At 46.9% G+C, this 26,680-nt stretch overlaps 1 protein-coding gene across 3 annotated transcripts in view; it reads right to left on the bottom strand.

Moving 5' to 3' along the window:
• LOC118667637 (aminopeptidase O (putative)) overlaps positions 1-26,680 on the bottom strand; it is a 319,523-nt gene that overhangs the window by 51,554 nt on the left and 241,289 nt on the right. For all 3 annotated transcript variants that reach the window (XR_004971349.1, XR_004971350.1, XM_036331403.1), the window contains 2 exons: positions 23,954-24,016; positions 23,541-23,615 (listed from right to left, as the gene is read on the bottom strand). Coding sequence is in view for 1 of the 3 variants with exons in the window: in XM_036331403.1 (XP_036187296.1) it covers positions 23,541-23,615; positions 23,954-24,016 (138 nt within the window). In the remaining 2 variants the exon portion in view is untranslated. The remainder of the gene's footprint in view (positions 1-23,540; positions 23,616-23,953; positions 24,017-26,680) is intronic.

Below are 26,680 nucleotides of genomic sequence, written 5' to 3'. Positions count from 1 at the left end.
GGCAGGTATTAAAACCAGTGCTACAGGGCCCGCCCTGCTTCCCGGGGACGGGAGCCCACTCTGGTCCTGCAGGGACAGGCCTTCTGAAGGGCCATGTGAGGACGGACAGGCCCTGGGGCGGCGGCAGGGCCCCTGTGCCCCAGGAGGGCCCCCGGGTGTACCTGCACCTCCGGGGGGTGACCCAGAAAGGAAGGCACACTGTGGACAGCTGGCCTCGGCTAGGCAGGGCCGTGGGTTTTCTCATACACGCATGACAAAGCGTGTTCCCAGGCCCACTTCCAGTCACGCTGGAGGGGCTCTGGGCGCCATGCTGCAGTGTGATAGCCTGGGCCCTGTGTCCTCGGATCAGGCTCCTTCCCATGTTACGGTGAATCCGACAGGATGAGAGAAACCACAGGTGCAAAAAGCTACAGGGGACCAAGGAACCACTCATGTCCCCGAAGCACTGGACAAAGACACCTTTAGCAAAAACACATGCACTAAGAGGAGTGGGGGCCGTAGAACATCAAAGCCCCTCAGCTGTGGCACCCAGGCCACAAACAGGAAAACTGTCCCGATAGCTGGGGCCCGACAGCACTGTCTGGAGCAGACAGCACTCCCGGGTCTGAATGGGATACATTTCCACACGGGGCCTAAAATGACATGGTCCAGCCACCGTTCAGTAAGTCTGCACCTCCCGCCCTCCGGGTTCGTCCAGAACAGGGTCGAGGTGCACAGGTACACTCTCAACTGCTTGGCTCCTCGTGGGAGTGACACCCAACGGCCGCCTTTGGGGTCCAGGGCATGCAGTTCTGACCTCCTGCTCCACCCGCTGGCCACTGTCCAGCATCAGCTCAGAGCGGTGCTCCTGGCCTTGGATGGATAGCGAGCTTTCAATCAGGTATTGGGTCCTATACGAAACTGCCCTGAGGGACTTATTTCCCTCCACACAGAAGTGGAGGCCTACAGGACATCGTATTCTGGCATCCCGGGAGCACGTTCTGCTGCTGCATGTTGGGAGAGAAGGGCGCCCACTTGCATTTGATGACATGCTTTTTAAACTAAGAGCAGATATATGAAGAGCAAGAGCATTTCACTAAAGTAAATGCAGAGAAATCTGCTAACTACCAAAATAATTAATACTCCTCACCCAAATCTGTACCATGAAACGTATTCTGTGTGCAGGGCGTGTGTGCCTGCCCACCGCAGGATGGGCTGGGCACTGCAAACGCCACCCCTGCCGCGGGCCTGGGACCAAGCCTCACCGCCGGGGTTTTCAACACAGAGAGCAAGCAAGACGGTCAGAAAAGCCAGGCAGGCCGACAATCACACAAAAATACCAAAGAAGAGGCAAAGCATCAGCATTACACCCCTTCCAGGGGTGATTATGCTACTTCGAAGTCAAGAGCACTTGCATTTTCATAAAAACAAGAACCCAGGAGACGGCTGTGTAGCTGCATATTCCTTAGGCATAAGTTGGGAGTATCGATTCCAGCATCACTCTTAGAGGAGAACAGGAACCGCCCACAGGTAATTGCTGAACAGAGAGAGGCCCATCTTCGGTGATTTCCACACTGTGGCTCCACGCTCCACGCACGCGTCCTGCCCTGACGTCAGGAAAGTGCTCGGGTCACACACAGCCGAAGGTGAAGGGAGTACAGGCGCACCTCGTCTTATGGGCTTCACGGGTGTGCTTTTACAAATTGAAGGCATGACCCTCCACCAACGAAAAGACTATGACTCGCTTTACTGCGACGCTCCGGAACCACACTGAGGTGGGCCTATAGTCCACAGACTCTCAGCGCCCACGCCTGCCATGGAGTCATGCCATCAGATCGTAGTCTGCACGGCCAAGTTCCCTCCAGGACATGGAGTGGGTTTCAAAGGGATTTGGTGAAGGGACACGGTCCCGGGAAAGCCAGGACTACAGCTGCAGTTAAATGCTGAAACCCAGCACTCATCCTCACTCAAGTTATTTTTTCTAAAAGGCACAGAACAGATGTTTCCAAAAAGGCAGAATTTCAAAATCACTGAATTCAATTAGCTTTAAAAAATTAAAAGTAGCCCAAATAAACCACCCTTGAAGTCACAAAGTAGAAGTCACAAATATAAAACACACTCCCCTTCTTCTTTTTTTCTTTTAATTGATTTTAGAGAGGGAAAGGGGAGGGAAAGACGGGGAGGGGAGGGAAGAGAGTAAGAAACACTGGTATGAGAGAAAAACATAAATGGGTTGCCTCCCGTACATGCCCTGAGGGGGGCACCCACAACCTGGGTATGTGCCTTGACCAGGAATCAAACCCACCTTATGGTGCACGGGTGATGCTCCAACCAAGTGAGCCACACTGGCCAGGGCTCCCTTTCTTTTCAATCGTTTTCTCTAAGACTCAAAGGACAAACACTGTAATATTAAGAGGAAGTTGCTCTCTGGATAACTACATTACCAGTAGTTTTCAATTTTCTTTATACCTTCCTCTATTTTCTGAAATTTCTCTAGTAGACAGTATCACTTTTATAATGAGAAAAAATGCTAATTTTCTTGGCTTGTTGGGGGCAAAATATGCTGAACTGAAATAAAAACACAGGAAAGGCACCACCCAGGAACACAGAGCTTGATTCCTCTGTGCAGAACTGGGACCACACCGGGGCTGCAGCGGTCGGCTCGCGCTCCAGTTCAACAATCTGCCCAACTCGAACTGGAGTCCCCCGGGGGCCCACTGGCGCCACCCTGCGTGTCACTCAGACTTCACCAGGAGACTCTCAAAGGCATATGCCAAGGCCTGGTGGAAACTCAAGTTTTCCTATTAGCAGGGGACGTGGTCGTTACAAATGAAACCAAAATAAATGCACTCCAGCCTCAGGAGCTTCCGCAGCACGGCTGACTTAATGGTCCTCCTCCTCACTGTGTCCCCGATGAGCTGCTGGAAAGAGGTGCTTATAACCCTGAAATGTCTAAAATATCAGCAACAAATTGGAAGAGCAGGAGAACACTCATTGTTGGAAAAACTACCACCGTTAGTCAGTGCTAAAGCTGCGAGGAGCTGGTAAAGGGCCAGCCCTCAAACCCGGGTGAAGGGGTGACTGGCGGGCACCAGGTGGCCTGGCGTGATGAATGGATGGCAGGGTGGCAGAGCCCAGGAGGGTGAGATGCGGCACGTAGGGAGGGAGGCACCAACATGTGAGGGCCCCAACTCACTTTACCTGCCGAGAAAACACGGGCTCTGCCAGGGGCACACAGACATCAGGGCGAAGACCCGGGAAACAGACGCGTAAGATGATTTCACGTCTGCGTCTAACGCCCATACGGAATTTGGTAACGTCAGCAAGAGGCCGGCTTGGGTTCTTCGTTCTCGTCTCTGCCCTAGACCCCTCAGCCACACCTCTTCTCAGAAACCGGCTTTTCCCGGAGAGGGTGCACTGTGACCAGAGGATTCTGAGCTGCGTCAGGCTGCGAGTTCAGAAGGCTGAGTCCTCGGAATACCACCCACAGAGCCCATTAGAGAATCAATTCACAGAAAAGGAGCACAGATCAATGACAGACAGCTCCCATTCCCAACAGTGACCTGGCAGCTTTGCTCCCTGCATCCTCTGAGAGCTGTCACTGCCTCCCATCACCTCTCCACTTCCCTCCACATTCACAAGAGTTTAGTCTCTCAGCAACATGGACCAAAAGCCTGTTGTAACCTGGAGCCAATGGCTCTCCTGGCATCAGAAATAATGGCTCACTTTTAAAACTGCCTTGAAATGGAATTCTCAGATACCCTAAGACACACAACACCAACAACAGGAGGGGGTCCCCAACACAGCATCCCCTCTGTCGCCTCGAGGGGGACCAGAAGGAAGGTGGTAGAGTGCACTGGGATGGACTCGGTGCTTACAGGCCTGAGCCCCTGTGAGACAATGAGAGGTGGGTCCCTGTGAACACAGCTGCTGGCACAGACTGCAGCAGGTGTGTGTACCCTGCAGTCAGACCCAAAAGCTTCCCCACCGACGACAAGACTTTCTGAAAGGGCAAACAACGCCTGGGAAAATTCAACAAAGTACAAGCTTCCCACATTTACCAGGCAGTAGCATTCCTAGAAAGTTCAGTAAATATTAAAACTGTGCACATAAAAGTTAGGTTCTCAGCTGAAATAGCTTTCACCTGTGACTCTGCAGGAGGCATCCGGCTGAGGGGGGTGGCACAGCCCTGGCCATGCTGGCAGTGCTGTGTGGGCAGGCCTGGTGTTTCTGGGCGCAGCCCACTGGAGGCCAGAGCACCCCCAAGTCCCCCATGACGGTGGTTCTGCCCCATGAGAACCAGTCCTTTACACCAAACTGTCCCCTCAGAACAAAGTGCCAGTGGAGGCCAGAATAACTCATGCAGATGGTGTTGCTTAGAGATTGTCTGGTCAGACACCAGGCCGTAAGAAAATCTTCTCCACTATGCCCTCCCGCAGACGGCCACTTGGTGCCCCTCTCACCCTTCCCTCTGGGCTGGTCAGGTGCCCCCTGAAGAGTATTATTTCTACCGAGTCACTGCTGAAAAGAACTCTGGACAAGCACAAATTCAAGACTAGTGGTCCTTCAGTGAGTGCTCACCCCCCGAGGGGCCACCGCACCCACAAAGAAAAGGCTATTTTCACAGACTGCTTGGTTATCACTGGTTATACGACTTATTTAGAAAAATACATTTATTTGATAAATTCACTGCCAAGATAACACACACCTGCAAACCCTAGAATAAACAAAACTAAGGAACAACTTTCGTCATTTGGCCCCTGCCACGCCCAATGATGTGAGGACCCTTCCTCCTGCAGCTTTCTCGGGCCCTTGGCAAGAGCCCTTAAAGAGAACCTGTACCAATTTAACTGCTTAAAGCACCACAGAACGTGGTTCTATAGACATGCGTGTCTACTCTGTATTAAAACAATGTGCATAGTCAGAAATATAAACTTACAACCGTTGGTTTGAATAACAGGGAAACAAAACAAAAGTCCAAAAAATAAAATCCCTTCTCAAACTAATTGAATGTTTAGACAATTGACATTTCTCTCTCACACAGACACACCTTCCATGCTTTATATCAAGTTTACAAGAAAAAACAGAACGTTGCTAACCTAGGGAAGGCGCGCCTGGCGGTACAACCTAGAGATGAGACAGGAGGGTGCCAAGGACTGCACGTTTAGTGAATGTGTGCTAACACTGCTTGAAAAATTGTAAAAACCTTAAAGTAGTTCCTAGCTTTCTTTGGTTCATAAAAACATCAAGAGTCAAAGGTTAAGGTTACTCCTTCAATATGGCCTGTGGTAAGGATGTGGAGAAACTGGTGGGAGTGTTATACGGCGTAGCCAATCTGGAAAACAATCTGGCAGCCCCTGAAAAAGTTACATACAAAATGACTGTGCGACTCCCAGGTGCCTACCCAAGAGAAATGCAAAAACTGTGGGTCTTTATAGCAGCACCATCCATTCTGGCCCCAACTGGAAACCACCCAGGTGTCCATCAACAGGGGAACCGACAGACAACATGTGGTATAGCCACACACTGGAACACTATTCAGGAATAAAAAGGAAGGGACTGCTGCTGCTGAGTGGAAGGAGGCAAACACATATATGATTCCACTGATATGAAATGCCCAGAAAAGGCAACTCTACAGAAACGGAAAGTGGATTGCTGGCTGCCTGGGGCTGGGGAGTGACTGCTACTGGGCAGCAGGGGTCTCAGTGGGATGATGCGGACGTTCTCAACTGGACTGTGATAAATGCACAACCTGGAAAGTTTACTAAAAACCAGGGAATTACATACACTTTTTTAGGGTATGTGAATTACAACTCCAAACTGTTACACACACACACAGCCTACAACTGAATCCCTGGGCAGCTACCAAGTGTAACATCTGCGTTTTGGTCGTCCCTCTCACTTTCTTGACTTCAGAGTGGAAAGATGACATCAGGCCATTAACATCATGAGAATGCAGAATTCTGCTGTTCAATTTCCTCTTAAAGACAATAAAGGAGCGTGGGGGGAGGAAGGCGCTCAGGGGGTGCAAATAAATCTGCTCGTTCCTCATTACAGAGTTCAAGCCGGTCACGGCCCCATTAGCGGTAGCCATGAGAAGCTTACGTATTACTGCCTGCTGCCAGCGGGCCGGCTGGGTCCTGGGAATGTGGAGCCCCCCGCCCCACAAACACAGGACCTTTGTGATGGCAAACCCAGGCTGGCACAAGCCTAAGCATAAGGGCGCTCCAAACAACCAGGAAATGGAAAACTCAAGAAATTCTAATACAAATCACTTACCTCCCAAACCTCAAGGCTAGTTTTTGTTAAAATCAATATCAACTGCCTAATTCCGCATAATGAAAAACCGCAATCGGGTAAACAGGCACACCGTGTACCGGGATGATGCCCTAAGATGATCTATTCGCCTTCCCCTCCAGTCATCACATGAATCAACTTTCACCAAGCACTTACTAAGTACACACACTCAGTGGGACAGGGCCTGAGAGCCAACGTGGCCGCTTGCTTTGCAGACTCATGACACACCCCTTCCGGGCAAGAAGAGGGACTAGATGGCGGCCGGCACTGCTGCTATCGAGACAGACCGGGCTCTGGGGCCACATCTGAATGCTGTGGGCTGACAGTATTCATGGAAGGCTGAGGGGCGGGACAGCAAGCGTAGGGCATCGCCCTGCTGGGAAACAGCACACGGAAGAAACAAGAGCAAGGACAAGCCAGTCTCCAGAGTTTCCTGACTATCCACAGCCTGGACACCAATACTGCCCTGCCCCCTACTCACAGGAGGTCCCCGCTGGAAGCCTCAGCCCTTGGGCCACATCTAGAAGACAAGCATTTTAGGATTACTTTATACGTCCCTGGACAAAGTTTCTGAACAGGAAAAAAATTATAGTAAGTATGTAAGTGGTAAGAGGGGCCAATCTGATAGAAACTGTATTTAATTACTTAGAGTTGAAGTTGGTAGGACAAAAATTCATCTTATGAGAAATGAAATGCTGTGGAAAAGAGTAGAAGGCAGGAAAACAGAAATGCTATATTTATCTCCTTCTCTCCCACCACCGCCCTTGAGTATTTCCTCTATTTTGAGATGGCAGCAATAAGACTGTTCTCCCTACCAACGTTCTTCCCCAACTCAGAGGCCTACTGTCAGACAAGCAGGCCAACGGGCATGGTGAGCCCCACACCCAGGCCCGAGGACAGAACCGCACGCCAGGGCAAATGGCACTCACACAGCATCAGGCCAATACGCAGGGTCAGCCACCACGCTCGGCCAGTCCCTCCCTGCTCATGGAGACGCAGGGAACCTCCTGGGAAGAAACGTAGGTGTTCTAGCAGCCTCCTCCGGCCCTCACTGTCCCTGACTTACGTGAGCCTGCTGCTGAACTGCTGGTCTTTGTCAACAGAGGTAAGAATAGTCCAGAACGCTAAGGACAAATGACATCCATCAGCAATGTTTTCTCATGATTCATTCCCCTAGGTCTCATCCTTTTATCATTCCTTCATCTCGACTTAAAAAAATTTCACAGGGGAAAAGCTGGGATCAGGTGGGTAAAAGTGGCAATCCACATTTGACATGAAAATTAATCTACATAAAAAAAATCTTTCCCCATAAAATATTCAAGCATGCTCAATATCCAATTGAGAGGGTGTGTGGAGCTTCAGTCCTTACCATCAGGAAGCCAAAGACAATCCACTGGGTTTTGTCCAATGACCCTTTTAACTACTTGAAAATGATGTCTGATTATCAAGTAATGTTATGGCTTACCTATAAAAACTTCTTTCTAAAAAATATTGATCCTGATTTACAGAAGCAAGGACATTCTGCGAAGCCTTTTAAAATCATGCTTAACACATTACTCATACTTGGAGACAAACACTGGGCCCCTTTCTTCGGTGTCTAAGTGGGTTTCTGTTAGTAAGTCAGTGCCTGGGGAGCATTCCTGTTCCAAGCCAGTTCTATAAGAATGGTAGTTACTGTGAACTCAGACCTCCATAGCTGCTGGGGGTGAGCACCTCAGCCATCGCTTCTGAAAGCTGCCCGCAGCTCTGCAGTGCTCAGGACACCAGCAAGCACTGCATTTCTGGATGGCCAGACCTTCCGCAAACTGACATCACTTTAATTAAGCCCTGAACCCAAATCAATAAAATAACTCTGATGACTTCAACTAAAACTCTCTTTGGAGGAGCCTAGTGGAAACTTTCAACAGAACCTGGAGTGGTATTTTCCTGGGACAGAGTGGCCCTCTCAGCAGATTCCCGCGTCAGCCTGGGACAGGTGCACCCCTGGGAGTGGCTGGGGCCTGCCAGAGCAGGGATGGGGCGGCCTCCCTCGTCTTACCACCAGGGACACGTAAGCTGGCCCATGGATGCCACACACCTCTTGGTCTATCCTATTGGTTCTCAGGGCTTCTTTGGTTCTCATAATGTACCACAGATGACAAAGGACTTTAAACCCTGAAATGGTACTGGAAAAGCCCATCACCGGTAACAGTAATGACTACTGTTATTCATATTACTAACAATGTGAGCAATGACCCAGAGGCAGCTTCTGCTAAATGCATTACAGAGACAACTAGTATTTTACAGATGAGGAAACCAAGACTTACATAGGCTTGTGGTCTGAGGTACAAAAGCTAGTAAGGTGTGAAGACAGGATGTTAGTCCATCCATCTATCAATTCCACGTCCTGAAGGACTAGAGAGGGAGAGAAATGTACTTTATACGTTTCCGATTTAATTCTAAGAGCACAGATGACCCACAGGCATCAGCTGAGGCCATCTCCAAAATTCTATGGAGTGGGACATGAATGGAAACCACACATTTTGGGAAAAGGATAAAAATATAGTGTCTACCCACAAGAGACTAACATTCCTGGCTAAGAAAACTAGAGTTGGAAAACTGGAGAGGTCAATGGACTAGAGACAGAGGAACACTCTCTAACAGAGCTCTTGTTACAACAGCTACTTTATTTTAATTATTTACTATAATGAACTGTCTTAAAAAATAAGAAAGTATTGTCCTGGCTGTGGGTGGCTCAGTTGGTTGGAGCATCATCCTGTACATCAAAAGGTTGCAGGTTCGATTCCTGGTCAGGGCACATACTTAGGTTGCATGATCAATCCCCAGTTGGGGCACATATGGGAGGCAACCAATCAATGTTTCTCTCACATCGATATTTCCCTCTCCCTTGCTCTCTCTCCCCGCCCCCGCCCCCGCCCCCCATTCCTTTCTCTCTAAAATCAATAGAAAACATATCCTCAGGTAAGGATTAAAAAATGGTAATAATAACGTCTTTCCAAATATGCTGTTAAATTTTTCACAGGAACAGGTCCCACCAAGAAGACCACAGCGATGCTTCTCTGCACGTCCTCCTCAGGTGAACGTGCCCTCACCCTCCGGTGCTGGCAGGCCATCCTGAAGAGCAGTGCTCAGTAAGGAAGGTCACATGTACTTATGACATGCCGCCCTCTCTTCTCTGAACAGTACATGGTCCCAAAACAGGCCTGATACCAAAAATTAAAAACTGAGGCATTACGAATATAGGTTTGGAATCGACAACAACCACCTGTGATTATTTTGCTCTCTTTCCTTCCTCCTGTTTAAGAATCCGAACACAAGAGAAAGCATCAAGTCAGAGTTCCTCTCTTCTATCATCTTGAATTCCATCAGGATTATAACAGTTCCCAAAAAAGTGATTATGAAGTTCAGCAAAACTAAACAAAAAACGTATTTCCTGCTTTCTGTTCTAGAGCCTGGTTTGTTCCGCCTACACTTTTTCCACTGAGCCTCTCCCCAGGATGGCTCCCGATGACCATGACTTTGCATTTTGAACAGGGCGGCTCTCTGAGCGTGAGTCAGAGTCAGAGGCCAGCAATGCCAGCTCTGGAAATAGTGCCTGCAACTTCCCTCCAAGATGGGAGCCAGCGGGCCTGGGACCAAACCTCCCCTGTTTGGAGGTCAAAGGCCCATGAAAGATACAGTGTGTGTGAGTGTGCCGAGCTGCCTGCACATGAGCACATCAGTAAGCCTTCGCCGGAAGTCAGGTCAGCATTACTTCTTGTCTGGTGCCGTATGGTTGGGCATTGCTACTGCTGACCACGCCACTGACTCCATCTCTAATAAGGACTCAGAATATGCCAGGAGTAGCATCACAGGGGTATCATCTGGGCCTTCTCTCTAGCACCTTTCACTTTGCTGGGAGGGTGCCTTCTACAAGCCTGAAGCAGCTCACTACCTACCTTCTTTGTTTTTTACCTGCCCATTTTGGGCACTATTCTGTATCTGCCAGCTGTGTTGCAGAGAAAACACAAGCAGCTTTTTTCCTAAACAAAATACTGCATCCCTACTCACTCGGCCCTGCCAACAGCAGAGCACTCTGGAAAACTAGCCTTCCCTAACCCAAGTTCAGAATTACTTTTACTCATACTGTTCTGGGTTGAAGGAGGTACAATTTGGCCTGCAAGAAGACGGAATGCCTAGTTATCTGGTCACATTCATGTTTGACTTAACGCACTCTGACCGGGTTTCTGGGCCACAAGGGAGGGCCCTGGAGGGGTACCCTGAGTCTCCCAGACCAGCAGTGGTCTGCGGGCCACCGGTTGGCGACCACTGTCCTAGACCATCTTTCCCTACTTCCCTGTGTCTGTGCCCCACAAAACAACAAGGACCAGCTTGACACGGTTCTCCTCACCAGGAACCAAAAGCTGCTTCTCCTCCACACCTTACTTTGAGGAGCCGCCAAGCAGACAGCAGAAAAGAGCAAAAATGGGACGCACCCGTTTCCAGTCCCAGGCCAGCCTTCCGGCCTGTGACCTAGAACCTCTCAGGTTGCCCTGGCCAGTGTGGCTCAATGGGTTGGAGTGTCGTCTGGCACACCAAAAGGCTGTGGGTCCAATTCCCGATCAGGGTACATACTCAGGTTGTGGGGTCATGGCGTGTACAGGAGCCAAGCTATCGATTAAAGTTTCTTCCTCACACTGATGTTTCTCTCTCTCCCTCATTCTCTCTAAAATCAATAAACACATCCTGGGGTGAGGGTTAAAACGAAACACCTCTCGGGGCCTCCATGTTCTCACGCGCATATGAAGTAGGAGCTAGAATTAGACAAGCTACACGGCCTTCTCCACGTCTGACAACTCCTGTCCTGCACAGGCTCCCAAAGGCACTGAAGTAAAACTTGAGGAGTTCAGCTCTCCACGGGACAGTCCCCCTCCGTTCCCGCTGTGGCCAGGCACGCTCAGGCACGCAGCTTCGCAGCACTGTCCCTGGCACACTCCTCCGGACCTGATTTATGGCTTCTCCAGTAATTTTATACACAGCTCCCTGCTGGTGGTGATTTTATTTTCTGAGGTTACCTCAATTGTTAGTTCTTCCTGTTGCACGGCTCCAAGATGAGATTTCCACGGATGCAAAAACCGTTCTTTAACAGTTAGAAGCTCAACAGGAACAAACAGCTTTTCAGAGAAAGTCATTTCACAGACAATTATGTGTGCTAGAATTCACTTTCTGTCATGATATAAATGAGAACATTGCAACTCTGTCTAGCGAAGTTGACACAGGTGGCTGGGCCTCCCCACAGATGGAAATGCACTGTGAGGCGGAATGGAGGAGGCCGCGTGCCCAGAGGTAAGTCTTCTCAGGATCTGCCTCAGCTCCACCAGCCTTCCAGGGAGCTTCCAATCAAAGCAGTCCGAGCACACGGAAAAAAAGCATGACTTTTATATTGAGAATAAAAATAATTACGGATTGATCTAAAATGGAGCTTCACTAGAAAACAAATCTTATCTGCCACCTGGTGGGTCCAGTCTGGAGCGGGGGCAGCGACCGTGTGGTCCACTGCAGAGGACACACTGGAGAGATGCAAACGGACAATGCAGTGGTGTGAGCAATGCCACGGTGGCCTTTGCCTATAAAGCCGAGAGGGGCAGAACCTGCAGGCTCGTCTACTGCTGTCTTTGCTGCAAACCTAAAAACAGTTACAGGAAGAAACCAAGGATGATTTATTTTGAGTCTGTAAATTTATACCCAGACGAAATAAATTCTTTCCTATTTCAGTGTCGTGGGTAAGAAAAGGCAAATGAGTAGTGCTCTAAAATATATTAAATATTTAACAAGGGCCAACTGTCTTCACTCCCACAAGGCGCCTCCCCTAGGACAGGGTGGCAGTGGTGGTGCAGCCAACATGGGACCACGATGGAAGCCAGGCCTGAGCCGCCAGGCCTGTGCACTACAGCTGACGGGCAGCGGTCACCCCTCCAGGACAGGCGCACCCTCTGCAGAAACAACTGGGTCTCATCAGAGGAAAGACCAGAGAGGGTAAGAATGGAGTGTGCTACAAAGATCAAAAGAAAGCCACACCCTACGAGGCTATGAGGCACAGAGGACCCTGAGGCACAGGGAGCCAGGAGTCTGAACAAAAGCAGGTTGTTGCAACTCTGACGCATGAGGACTGCGGGCTCAGTGACTCATTTGGGAATGTTAGGTGAGGCATTTAGATTTTCCACTTAGATGGGCCACTGCCTTCTGACCTGAAATGGAGGACAAAAGCATATGCGGGTACCTGGGCACTTTCAGATCCTGGCAAGAAATAAAACCATTCTGTATAAAAGGCATGATTCCACACCTATGAGAAGGGCTAAAATAAAGTCTGACAATACCAAGTGCTGATGATGAGGCAGAGAAACTGGGAACCTTAAACACTGCTGGCAGGAATGTACAATGGTGCAGACACTTTGGAAAACAGTTTAGCAGTTTCTTAAGAAGTTAAATATGCACCAACAATATGGCCAAGCCACTCCAGTCCTAGGCATCTACCGAAGAGAAACGGGTCTACAGAAAGATAGCTAAGCCACGATCAATAGCCAAAAACTATAAAAAACAATCCAAACATCAGTCAATGAATGGATAAACAAAATATACATCCACACAACCTAATAACTATATGATAAAAAGGAACACGTTACTGATACATGCAACATGGCTGAACCTCAAACAGCTATAATAAATGACAAACGCAGATCTGCCCTGGCCTGGTGGCTCAGTTGGTTGGAGCATCATCCCGTACTCCAAAAAGCTTTTGGGTTCAATTCCAAAATTGATCGATGTTTCTCTCTCAGATCAATGTTTTTCTCTCGCTTTATCCCTTCCTCTCTCTCTAAAACCAATTTAAAAACAACACATACCCTGGAGTGAGGATTAAAAGAAAAAAGCCAGATCCAAAAGCTAAAGTTCTACATGATTCCGTTTATATGAAATTTCCAGAAAAGGCAAAACTATAAAGACACAAAGCAGATGAGAAGTTGTTTGGGGTGAGGGACAGGGATAGACATGACACCGAATGGACACGAGGGAGCTTTCTGGTGATGAAAATGTCCTAAGACTGGACTGTGGTGATAGCTCACAACTGTGTGAGTTTCTTAAACCTCAACCAACTGTGTATGAGTGAATCTCATGGCATGTAAAACGTATGTTACACAGAACTCAGTAAAGTTGCTGAGAGAGAATCAGAAACACCATCTGCAACTGCCTGCAGGAGCACGCAGCACCCTTTACCTTTATCGTGATAAATAACTGCTAAAGGTGGGTCTCCAACACCGAAAACTAAAGCTGTGAGGGACAGCTGAGAAAACATCAGAGACCAGATTGCAGATGAACATAATCCACAGGTATGTTCTGTGTTCCTTCGGACTGGGTCCTGCCGGCTCTCTTTACTGTCTCACGCCCTTCTTGGAGATCATGAGCTTTTTTCCGTGGACATCAAATGAAAATTGCCACTCAAAATTAAAGCATGAGCTTTATGACTTTCAGTTATAAATGAGGCCACATAAAATGACTACTGCTGCCTGTTCTATGAAAATGCCGGAAAACTAAAAACATATATTCTGAGACCATTTTTTCTCATTTTACATGGTTTCCCTGGCATTAATTATCATAAATCAGTTTATTTTCCTGCTTTCACATATATAAAACCTGAATCTTCACAGATGTAAGATTTAGGACATAATGCTCTGAAAAACCAACATTTCTTGACTTAGAGAAAGATACAAAGTGTTAAATGATTTGGATATACATTGGTACCATTTTTGTAACCCATCTGACAAGTCCATTTGCCCTCATCATCAGAGAGATACAAGGGGTATATATACCTATTTTTTAAGTACCTTTTAAAATATATATATATATATATATATATATATACACACACACACACACACACACACATATATATATGTTTTTATTTTTTACTGATTTCAGAGAGGAAGGGAGAGGGAGAGAGAGAAACATCAACGATGAGAGAGAACCATTGATCGACTGCCTCCTGCACGCCCCCTACTGGGGATCGAGTCCACAACTCAGGCATGTGCCCTTGACCGGAATCCAACCCGAGACCCTTCAGTCCGCAGGCCAATGCTCTATCCACTGAGCCAAACCAGCTGGCGCAGTCATTTTTTTTTTTTTTTTTAAGATGTTGTGCTGAATCTGTGGAGCTGAAAATGTGGGATGCTTTTTTTTTTTAATACTGTATATGTTTATTGATTCTAGAGAGGAAGAGAAAGAGAGAAACATCAATGATGAGAGAGAATCATTGATTGGCTGCCTCCTGAACACCCCCTACTGGAGACTGAGCCCGCAACCTGGGCATGTGCCCTGACCAGGAATTGAACTGTGACCTCCTGGTTCAAAGGCTGATGCTCAACCCCTGAGCCACGCCGGCTGGGCTGTGAGGTGCTTTCTGAGTGACAGAACACAACATCCAAACATCACAAGAAAGCGTAGCTCTGGGAAGTCACCACCCTGAATCCTGTAATAGTCTCATTTTGCCTTGAAACCACATTTTATGGTGAAGAAAAACAGAAAGCCACCAAAACTTAATGCAAAGAAAAGAGTGTGAAGTAGGTTGGAAACTCTATGTCCCCAAGTTCAGAGGGAGCCTAAAAATTTGCTGCAGCATTAGTTTCACATTAGTGAGGCAGAGAGAAATTCTAATTTCACAGTTTCAGTATGTTCTCAAGAAGTCGACCTGAATTTTACAAACAGAAGTCATGGCACCCTCATTCTACCAAGTAACAAAAGTTGAATGAATGGAAACAGCATGCTATCAGCCTGGACAAGGCTGTGGACAGCGCTGGCAGCGTGAGCGGGCGCCTTGCCTCACAGAGACAAACGTTCCTGATGCACACCTGCTGTCCCTCTGCACAGGTTTGCTTCCGTTCTGTCTTCTACTCCTTATAGTTTTTTATTTCTCAACTGTAAACTCTTTGGGACCATTTTCCATTCATCTTTGTTCCTTACTGAAGGTTTTGTATGTTGTGAATATGCAAGGAAGTTAGTAAATAAATTGTTTAAATAAATACAGAATTTAATAACGAATGTGCTATAGACAGAATTATAGGAGCATTAAATTTCTGGCCTTGGCTTTCCAAATTATCGTGATTCATAAGTGTCAGCAGAATTTCTATGATGGGTTCCAGCTTTACTCGCAAAACATGGATGGATTTATTTTTAAAAATCACAGATTCAAATAAAGACACTAGCACTATTTATATATCTATCAATCAACCCCCTATCTGTGCTTACAAATCAGGTAAAGCATTAAAACGGAGTCGGCTGATTCAATTACCCAATTTCCCACCATAACTTCCAGCCTGCATGCTTCCAGGGTTGCTTTATCAAAACAAGGCCCAGGCACGGAGACTCTAGCCCAGGGCAGCCTCAGGTGACAGGCATCCTCTACCCACGACCGCAGTCCGCACTGCCCTGGTTTGGATTTACTCATCGCATGTGCTTTGTGAGCGATCTGTGGCGTGTTGTGTGTTTTATCTTCGCGTCCAGAAATGACGTCTCCTGCTTCTCTGGTATTTTCCAGCGGCTTTTTACATGGACCTTGTATACAACAAACCCAAGGAAACATGTTGGCTGATTAGACTGACTTGGGTTCCCAGCTCTCCTCATTATTTGTAAAGTAAGAGTCCTTCAACTTTTCCCTGTGTATTATTTCTATGTACATATAAACTATGATCATGTAACTAACACAGGATGGGAAACTAACATAGGATGGGCAAGAGTGTGAGGAGAATGGAAGGGAGATGGGGTTCTCTGGATGAGACATGTTCCAAGCACTGCTGCTTTTGGCCAGCAGTTCCCACACGGGTGCAGGCAGCCTGTTCACCACACGCAGCCAGGGTACAGATTTATTTATTATTTATTGCCAGGGCACAGATTTCTCACAGATATAAAGCCAGCTCAAGTCTGAGGGCCCATAAACTTTAAAGTTCCTAACGACAAGAAAACAAAATACATTTAAAACGGTTTGTAAGTCATCATTATTCACATTATACAAATAAGGAAAGGAAAGGAAAGCTCAGAAGTCAAGTGACTACTAGGAAAACTGACCTACAATGAGACCTATTAGAGAAAAAAAAAAATTGGAATTTAAGGAAAAAGATCTGGGCAGCCAAGAGAAAAGAGCAGGTCGCTGTGAGGGAAATAAATGAGACGAGCATCAGAATTTACTCAAGATAATGGATCAACATATTTCAGATGCTTGAAAAAGAAGCTATGAGCCAAGGGTTTTGTCTCCTTGAACTGACCTCCCCTATTAAGAGCACACACCTGTGAGACGCAAGCTCAGGAAACAGAGCCGCCCGAGCTGCCCTGAGACGCCCCTCCGGAACCAGCGTCACACCACAGTGAGGAGCGACAAAGGGTGGACGGTGAGCATCAAATATAGATTTACTTGCAGAATTAAAACTAAGCGGTTTCATAACAGATTCAGTATAGCATACAGTGTCTACGTGCTCTGACATCGTAAATGCAGTGCAGCTAACACACCAAATCGGGGAGGGGAACAGGAGGAACATATGAGAAACACACAAAAACGTGCTGGGTGTGTTAAAAGTGTTTATCTGGAAGTAAAAAGACAGTATTTCAAGTCACATAATACAAGTTAAAGAGGTAAAGGGTAAGGAAAGGTTAATATCTAATTTCATTATTTCTCACAGCAGGAAACCAAAACACAGAAGGGGGTGGGGGGCGGAAAGTGGACAAGAGAGCAAAAATAAAAATAACTTATGGGGAAAAAAAATACCAGCCTCCCCCCCCCCCAAAAAAAAAAAAATGCAGAAAAAAAAGCATGAAACTATAGGAAAGAATCAAGGCCAAATGTTAATTTTGTAATTAATGTAAATTGGCTGAACTGGGCTATTAAATAATAGGATCTTCAGATGAAAGCAAAAGTCAAGTGGAAACTCAAGGAGCGCACAGGGCACGCAGAGGCTTCTGGCCGAGAGCTCTCTTCACAGAGGCAGGGAGAGAGGGCCCGCGACAAAGCCAGAAAGCTGCTGCCCCACGTGCTTTACGGAAAGCCTGTCACTAAAGAACAACATAATGAAGTAAAAACCTGAACATCAAAATCTTTCCAATGTGATAGCCAAGTGTGACTTTATAAGATCAATGCCATTTTGGGGATTCACTCATCTAATTCATTCAACCAATACTTATCAAGGCCACATGTGATCAAGTCCTTTCCAAGGACCGGTGACCCCAGTGACAGGCCTGCGTGTCCCTTCTGCTGTGTGCAGAGACCTGGAAATATCAGTGAAAGACATGTTGCTGGACTTAAAGATACGTGGCAGTGTCGGTCTCCTAAAACAGAAGATTAATGGAAACCATGACAGGCCCGACAGTGCACCCACACCAGTAGGTGCTAGTAAAATAATGCATCTTATTAGTGCCGTACGATACCAGGCACAAAACCGCAGCTCATTAAAATGCCTCAGATGAGAATGATTGCCAAGTAAAGCCTTTTGTCATAGGGACGTAACGAATGCTTCCTATAAAAGTAACTAAAAAGTCACAAAATTTTTCTCTGCCTGCCTCCCTTTCCCATCCAAATTCATGCTTTATGTTAAAATGCCTTTCATCTTCCATGGCACAGAAGAGTTGATGGCTGCTGGCATCAAATCTGCTAAAATCAACAATAGTGTAATTACCTACACACTTTCAAGTGCTTTCAAAACACGTTGCCGGTTGGGATTTTCCTAATTTAGAAATGTGTGTTTTATGCTGGTGGTCTAGGGCTGAGCCTGGGTGAAAAAGAATTTTTACATCTTGCCTAAAGCATTCTTTTCTGCAGCCATTCCTTGATTTGCTTGCACCTCACCTACTTTCATAAAGCGTTTGACTCAGTCTACAACCCCTCATATCACACTACTGGTTTGTGACACGATTTTAATGTACAATTTTACATGAGCTGATACGTGGAAAGCTCTTAGCAGCACCGTGCTTGACACATGACAAGAGTCAGCTATTATTATATGAATAATTCTCTTTAAAATATGTAAATAAGTGTGTGCGAGGGTAAGTGGATGACTATTCTTTCATTTTCCCCGTTATGCAAGTTGAAAATGGGAAGGAATCTTAGTACATTCACATTTCTCAGAATATTTTTTTAACTGCAGATTCTTAAAAAAAAAAAAAAAAAAGTAAATCAAAAGAACAGATGAAAATTTAATGGTATAAAATAATACAGATCAGACTTCCTTCCTGAGGCTAACAAAAACACATTTTATCAGCAATTCTCCCTTGGTCCTGCGTTAAAAAAAAAGGGTGGAGAAAAAAAAAAAAAAGTCAGGATCTTGTGAAACCAGATCCAACTTGAGACCTCAGTACGGAGTTTAATAAATTATGTATCTGTTAGGGATTTACAAGGAAAAAAAGGAGAATCACTCACAGGATCCAGTTCCAAATATTTCAATAAAATAACAAATTGCATATTAACAACACTATAATTACTCCTTTTGTTTGGTTTCTTTGCAATTACTTTTAATAAATTACTCTGGCTCCCCCATCACTCAAGTAAGTTGTCATCCAAAGGCACAATCAGTACAACGCAGGACACAAAGCCACTCTCAGACAGGGAGGGCTCCGGGGAGGGCGGCTGTGACTCAGCAGCATCCATAAAGCGCTTCTATGGAGATCAAGTATCAATGAAGCTATTGTGAGATATCGCAGCTATATAAATGTGCGCTGGTTATGACTTCTCACAGGCAAGAGCACTGCTGAAAAGAGGCAAGGGCACCAACGCCCGGGAAAGGCTGCCTGAGCTGGGAGAGAGGCTGTCCAGGCCCGCCACTCTGCTAACCATGGTAGTTCCTTTGAGGTGAAGGGACCCTTGGTTCAGCCCTCCCCAAAGTCATCTGTGCCACTGTGCCAAGCTTTGCAGCCTGTCGACTTGGGAGTCAAGCCTAACACGGTCGCCGTCTGCTATTACGGATTCAAGAAAAAGCCCGATAACTTGTATTAGTCTCAAATATTGTTTTCCAGAAATCATCAACCAAACATAGAACACACCTTTGCCACAAAAGACAAACAGTAGTAAAGCACTCAGTTAAAAAAATTTGCACCTACCTTTATCATATTAAGTATCTGAATATTAGAATTGTAATAAAAGCATTCTCTTAGAATGTATAAAAAGTTTTTAGAAGCAATAAATGTGGTAAAAGAGCATAAACCAAGTTGGGTTTTAAATGTAATTTTTAAAATCTTCTATGAATTAATATTACTCAGACTAAGATGATCACTGATTGCAGTTCAGAATCAAGTGTGAAAAGAACAAACGAAATAAAAGTTGAGTGACAAAGCTCCAGAATTTAGGAAGGCTATTACCACAAAGAAACTAGTCTGGCTTTTTTTTCCCTCTCAAGGACTCAGAAAATAGAATTTATCATTGGGCTCCAACTGAAATGGCCACTAAATACTATAAAGTCCACTTTTGCACAATCCTCTTTCTAGATGTTTATGTTTCACTTGATATACCAAGGAAAATTTCACCAAATTTTAAGCAATTTTCTGCTCAAGAGATTCTGGCAGAAAAGAATAATTAAGGTGACCTTAAAGGGTGCTCTCCCTGGAAACCACTTGCACCTAGCATTCTTTACCAAAGCATTATTCAAAACTGTGTCATTTTACATGTATATATTTATTAAAAGAACATAATATTATTCCTTAATCTTTGATGGGTCATTTGTATTGTCTTTGACTCAGTTAAAGATACATCAGAAAAAAAACATGTGGGTTCTTCTTCCAAAACCGATAGCCATTCAGTAAAATCTATCAACACCGTTTAAAAGCACACGCTCTGGACGCCCTGCTGCAGCCCCCACCGTCTCGCCGCCCGGCCCTCGCACAACAGGCTGACCCACCCATTCATCCCAATTGTTCCTTATGCAGTTGCTCATGTGCCCCTTGCCTTTCTGTTACACAAACTGTTCAAACTAAATAAAAGGAACTCAAAGTAATGGAAAAAGAAGATTATCAGAATGGAAGGAGAAAGTACCCAAGGACAGAAGCGAAACAGAGGACTCCTGTCATTTAAAATAAAGAAAAACAAAAAACAGTATAAAGGAATTCAGTTATACCCATGGAAAGCACTAACCTATGATGAAATAAAATGGAAATAAATGTCAAAGAAGATAGGAGATGGGTAAAGGACTGATGTATCTTCAGAAAGATAGGAAAATCTGCGGGGCAGCACAGGGACTGGAGAGCTACGGGGCGTGGGGGAGGGTGGCAATGGCACACACAGGGGAACAGACCAGGAAAGTCCAGAGAGCATTTCAAATCACTTCTCTGGGGGACACCTCTCATTCACCCAGTTTACTTTATTTCATGATGCGTTATTTTAACCCACAGCTGAGCACAGGGTAAGTTTATTTTGCTTCCCCTTCTGAGTTCACCGAGAAACTCAACTAGTAGAGTATTTCAAGTTACATCAGGCTGTGCCTTCCCTTTCTTTAAGGGGAATACCAGTACCTCCTGTAAGATTACATTCCTCACACATAATTGGCCGCCCGTGCCAGTTCCAGACCCCGGCCTTGCACCACTGCTGTTCTCCTTCCTCACGCAGGTCAGAGGACTGCTTCCCACAGAGCAGTAAACATCGGAGGGAAACTGCTGTGACCCCAGCGGAGCTGAACGCAGACTGGTTAACCGAGTTCACTCAGCTGAGCTGAATCCTGTGTGAGACCTGAAGATGCAGAGACTAGGGCAGCCGTGGGCAAACTACGGCCCGTGGGCCGAATCCGGCCCGTTTGAAATGAATAAAACTAAAAAAAAAAAAAGACCGTACCCTTTTATGTAATGATGCTTACTTTGAATTTATATTAGTTCACACAAACACTCCATCCATGCTTTTGTTCCGGCCTCCGGTCCAGTTTAAGAACCCATTGTGGCCCTCGAGTCAAAAAGTTTGCCCACCCCTGGGCTAGGGGATGGAGGAAAGGGCACCGGGTAGACACAGGGCACGGAAACAAAGCAGGCAAGTCAAGAAAACAGCTAGACCTAAAATGCACACCTACCCGAAATGACTCAAACCCAGGCTTCTCTTACAGTAACATACAGTGAATACCGCCGAAAAGATCACAGTTTTCATGTAGTAGCAAAAATACAGTGGATGCATGAAAAAGGAGAAACTGACTAATCTCCTTCACTTGTGGCATGGCAGACATTTGAAAATACTTACTAAACTCAACAGTAATTTTACCTAGATTCCCACTAATAACAGGTTCAAATCCTAGCAAGAGAGTGCCACATGACCTGGGTTTGAATACTCATTGCACACAGAATTCCATCTGCATTTTGGAATGGACACTGGGGCCATCGGGGGACACCCCGGCAGGACCGCCTCGGTGCCTTTTGGAACTTGGTCTGAGGCCCTTGGTTGCTGATTGCACTGCCTTTCACCTTGCCCTTGAAAATACTGCGTGCTTTTTGCCTCAGCAAGTTGCAAACCTTCTCCTGGGCATGGCAGAGGCAAACTGTGGGCAAGGCGCTCAGCTGCTGTACAGAGTCAGGAGGAGAGACTGGAGAACCTAAACAATTATTTCCTGACACAACTTTGAAAGATCCCCTCTTTCTTCCACCTCTACCTTCAACGCCAGTGAGCTTTAAGCTTTATTCCTTGAAAGGCAGTTCGGCATGTTGCCCCCAATCTGCTTCACGTTCATATCCTCTGTAAGAGAGCTACCCACGTTTTCTAAGAAGAAAAGGCACATGTGTGCACAACATCTTCTCTCAAGGAGAAGGCTCAGGGAAGAACTATGTTCTTGGGCGGAAAATTCCTCAGTCTCCCCCCCCACGGCCCTGGCTCATTCTCAGGTCATGGGTGTCACAGACATGGTTACCTCAAGTTCAGATTTTGGTAGTGACGGTTCCTTAGTAACCTACAAAGGTAACGGCTTCCTTCCCCTTCTTTATGCATGATACCTTATGCATTTGGGCAATCTTATCTTTGGTTTAAAAAATAGTAACTAGAAAATATTTTTTCACAATACTAAGTAAGCCATAATTCTTTTTCCTCCTGTGGACATTTTATGATCTCCTTCATCAACTCACATTTTTAAAAAACATCTAGGCCATGAAAGTTAAACAAACACAACCTACCACAACATGCTGAGAATAGGATCCGAAAACTCAAGTCTGTTCAAAATGACAACTTTTGCTATTACTGTTGAAATGAAGTGACATGTATGACCCTTTTTTACGTAGAAAGGGGAAAGCTGGGGCATCACTTTTCACATACTGAATGTCTAGCTACAGATGACTCTACTCCTTTTCCACTCCTCTGAGAAGCCGCCCTCGGTATCCTTAACCGCACTCTGGAACTTCGGTATCACCTTCATTCTGATGTGCTTTGTGCACATTCTCGGACGCTGCGATGCCCATACTAAGGCAACACATCACAGAAGTTGGCAGCAATGCTATCAGCAAGAATTTGGCTTCAGAATCAGGAGTGATTCATCATACATTCTAGCAGCAGAAAAACAACACACCGCTATTTTAATCCCTTGGTGTTATCAAGAATCAAAAAGCAGTACATGGAATAATTTTAAAAAGCAACAGAAGTCCTGTCTGCTGTAACATTATTCTTTTTTTTGAGAGTTTTCAATAAAAGTCACTTAGAGAACAACAGACTACTTACCTTATTTCACAATATTTATTACAATAACATGTCACGCTTTAACTTAATGCAATTTTAGGAAAAAAAGGGAGTCAAACTTCTGCAAAGTAACATTAAATTCTAAATTCAGAAAAATGTCTTGTTTGCGTTACAAGAGTAATCCCCTTTTTTCCCAGCTTCTCTTTCCATATCTGAGATTACTCCAATACCTACACGAGGGAGCCTGCGACTGTATCTGTCACCACCAAAGAAAGAAACCCGACGCTGTGGGTGATTTACTCGGAAGATCCCCCTTTTTAGGGGTACCCGAACACTGCCATAAAAAGTGCTCCTGGTCCATAGGGTACCAGAACCCACTTATGTCCCACGTGCTCTACTTGCTGATGCTGAATCAAAACTCCATCCCGGCAGCCCTCACTGCACGAGAACATAGTTATGTTGATCACCATTAGGATGGCCAGCCAATATTTTTACAGAACTCTCTCTGTAAATCCAGGCTACCGTAAATTTAACTTGAAAAAAATGTTCTATTGTTGTGCCAAGTCCTCAGGGCAGACAGGGACATTTATCGAGAGCCCCACAAGTGCCCTCTTTGGGGGACCCCTACCTTTTCAAACGCTTCTTCGGTCCCTCTTCGCTTCCGTTTTCGGGGTCTCCGGTTCACTCGCTTCCATTTCGCGACCTGAAGTGCAAAAACCACAGAGCATTGGACACGGGACCCCGGTCCCGAGCGCCGCCCGTCCCCGCGTGAAATGCCCCCGGCTCGCCGCGCACCCGCCCGGCGCACCTGGGGAAGCCCCCGGCGGGCGCGGCGGGCCTCGGGGCGCGGGGGTGCGGCGCGACGAGGCCGTGACCTTCGCCCGGCCGCTTCCTCCACGCTCCCTCCCGTCTCGGGCCCGGGTGGCCGCCCCCGTGCCGGCGCCCGCCCGCCGGGGGCTCCGCGGAGGTCCTGCGGCGCGGGACCCGCCGACCCTGGAGGGAGAGAGGGAGGGGTGCAGGGACCGCGCCGCCCGCACTCACCTCTGCGCCCACTTGCCGCGCGAGCCCGCACTCCGCCCCGGCCTGGCGCTCCGTCTGCAGAGGCTGCGGGGGAAGGGGACGGTCAAGTTTACCCGGGAGTCGCCCCGGCCTCCTCCCTCCCGCGCCTCCACCACCTGGGCGCTGACCCCCGACCTCGCCCGCCGTCGGTGAGCGTGGGAGCGGGGGCGTCGGAGCCCGCGCCCGGCCGGGCCGGCTGAGAGAACCGGGCGCGCGGGGCCCGCAACACCTAAGGCGCAGAGCGGCCGCGAGCGGCGCGGGGCCGGAGCGGCGGCGCGGGCGGCAGGCGGGCACTGGGCGGGGCGGGGCCTGCCTTAAAGGTATAGGCGCCGCTCCCGCTCCCGCTCCCGCTCCCGCAGGTCGCCCCCGCCCCCGCGGCGCGCCGGCGGTTTTATTGTTCTCGGCGAACGCCGTGCGTCCCGGGTCTGGCCGGCGCCCGCGCGCCGCGCCTTCTTGCGCGCAGACCGCTCGGGTGCGCACGCCCTACCGCTCCGGGCCCCACCGCGCGGGCACTGCTCTCCCCAAATAAGGGTTTGTCGGCCGCCTGGAGAGCAGAGGTGCTGCCCGCGCGCGAGCAGAAGCGCCCGCACCCCTGCGGCCAGTCTGAACTCGCTCCCCTGGTCAGAAACCTGTGTCCAGATGGCCTTCGCCGGGGAAAGGAACTTTGCTAAGGGAGTTTTTTTCCTCCGGGAACGCATTTATCCGCCATTAAGTAGGCGTTTTCCAGGGGCTCCTCGGGACTCGCGGCGGCGCAGGTGATCTCTCTGGTAGCAGAAGAGCAGCCCGTGCTCTCCCCGCGTCGCGGCAGCCAGTGCGCCCTGAGCAGGTAGCCCGCACGGCACGCGCACTGCCCATGAGCCTTCTAAGCAACTCGGGAGAATTTAAAAGGTGGACAGTCTGTCTCCATAATTAGAGGAAAGGTTTGCATTTCGTTCATAAAAATGTGTGATGTCCCAAGTTTTTCCCGCCGACCCCAGAAAGGCTTTCTTCACATCCGCATCCGAAATGGGCTGAGCCAGGCTGGGGCACGCGTTCGCTGAGCCTGACCAGCACTTTAACTTTATCGCATTTCTTTAAAGAAAATCTGCCTTGCCCTCTCTTTATTGCTGCTCCATCCTTCTTTCAAGATCAAAAGCTTTAGATCAAAGCCAAGATCAAACTCACTACTTTAAATAGAAGGAACTTTGTCATGGACTCTTTTACACAAAGAGGAGCTTCTTAATGGAGACATCACAGTGGAAAACTTTATGTTACCGCTTCATCCCATATTCACAATTGAAGGACTTAAAATTACGTTGATGGCTCACTTCTATTTCCTAAAATAAACAACAGGTCTGGTCAAATGGGGAATTCTTGACTTAGTGTTTGTGTTTCCAGGAATACAGAAAACAAAAACGATAAGATTTATAGTGACCATTTTGTATCCGTATTAGCTAAGTGCTATAAAATGCATGCTGATTTGCTAAAGACTTTTTCAGATATCAAATGTTCTTGTATATAATGTATAAACATCACATTCAAATGTCCTACTGTAAAAAGAAATGCATAAAAATAGTTAATGTCCTGCAACTCTCAAGTACACATTTCAATAGGCAGGTAAAGCTGACAAATGATGAAGTAGATTATGTAATTACAGAACTACTTAATTTTACACGGAAATAAAATATTTAACTATTTAAGCTTCATGCTACTAATAACAGTTCCAGAACCAATAGAAATCTATTACAGGCTGACATGTACCCTGGAGTTGTTTTCCTTGGGAATTCACCATCCCTGAGAACCGTTCACTACTGATGGACTAAAGCAGTGCCCCGCCTACATGGACCTTTCTTAATTGTCCTCTTTGTTGATTTATCAACAATATGAAAACAATTAGTCTTTGAAGAAACAAAACCAAAATAACTTCCAACAATCCAGTAGCAGAAATAAAGATAACTATTGCAAATTATATCTTGCACAGCCTTCTATGAAAATCTGTTGTTACACCTGGGGAGTTAATACTTGAAAGCTTTTTCCCCCTTGTAATTCTCATCTGGTTGTACTCTCAATCAATCTCTCTCTCTCTCTCTCTCTCTCTCTCTCTCTCTCTCTCTCTCTCTCTCTCTCACACACACACACACACACACACACACACACACACACACACACACAATCGTTCCTCACGCTATAAATTCCATTGAGCCACTGGAAAGACCTTAGGAACTAAGACCTAGGAACCCCATCTTGCTGCCACTGATAGTCTCCTTTCTTCCTAATACCCGGCAATTGAAGGTTTCAGGGCATAAGCTGAGCCAAGGAAACCCTACTGCCACTCTGCTCTCCTAACACCTTGCGTGGATAGGGAAAGTGGTGGTCCATTCTAATTGCCTCCTAATTTGTTTCCTTTGTACTCTTGCCTCCCCACTCCCACCCACTCCCACAATGCATCCTCCACAGAGAAACATGAATGACATTTACAAAGGGAGTTCAAAAGATCACTTTGCTCTACTGGCAACGTTTCCTTCTCTTCTTTGCCTGGCCAGGCCCTCCTTATTCTCTAGTTCTGGTCTTAAACAACTCCCCTCCAGAAAGGTCCTTCCCCATTCCCCAATCCAAATTATGTCACCCCACTATTCTTCTTACTAGCATCCTGTTTACTTCCTATAAAGTGCTTATCTTTTATAGCTATTTACAGTATTTTATTTTTTATTAAGAGACCTTATTTTTTAG

The sequence above is a fragment of the Myotis myotis genome, unplaced genomic scaffold, assembly GCF_014108235.1.
Source record: "Myotis myotis isolate mMyoMyo1 unplaced genomic scaffold, mMyoMyo1.p scaffold_m19_p_12, whole genome shotgun sequence".
NCBI lineage: Eukaryota > Metazoa > Chordata > Mammalia > Chiroptera > Vespertilionidae > Myotis > Myotis myotis.
Note: the sequence above shows the minus strand (reverse complement) of the source record. Positions and strands in the feature narration are given on the sequence as shown.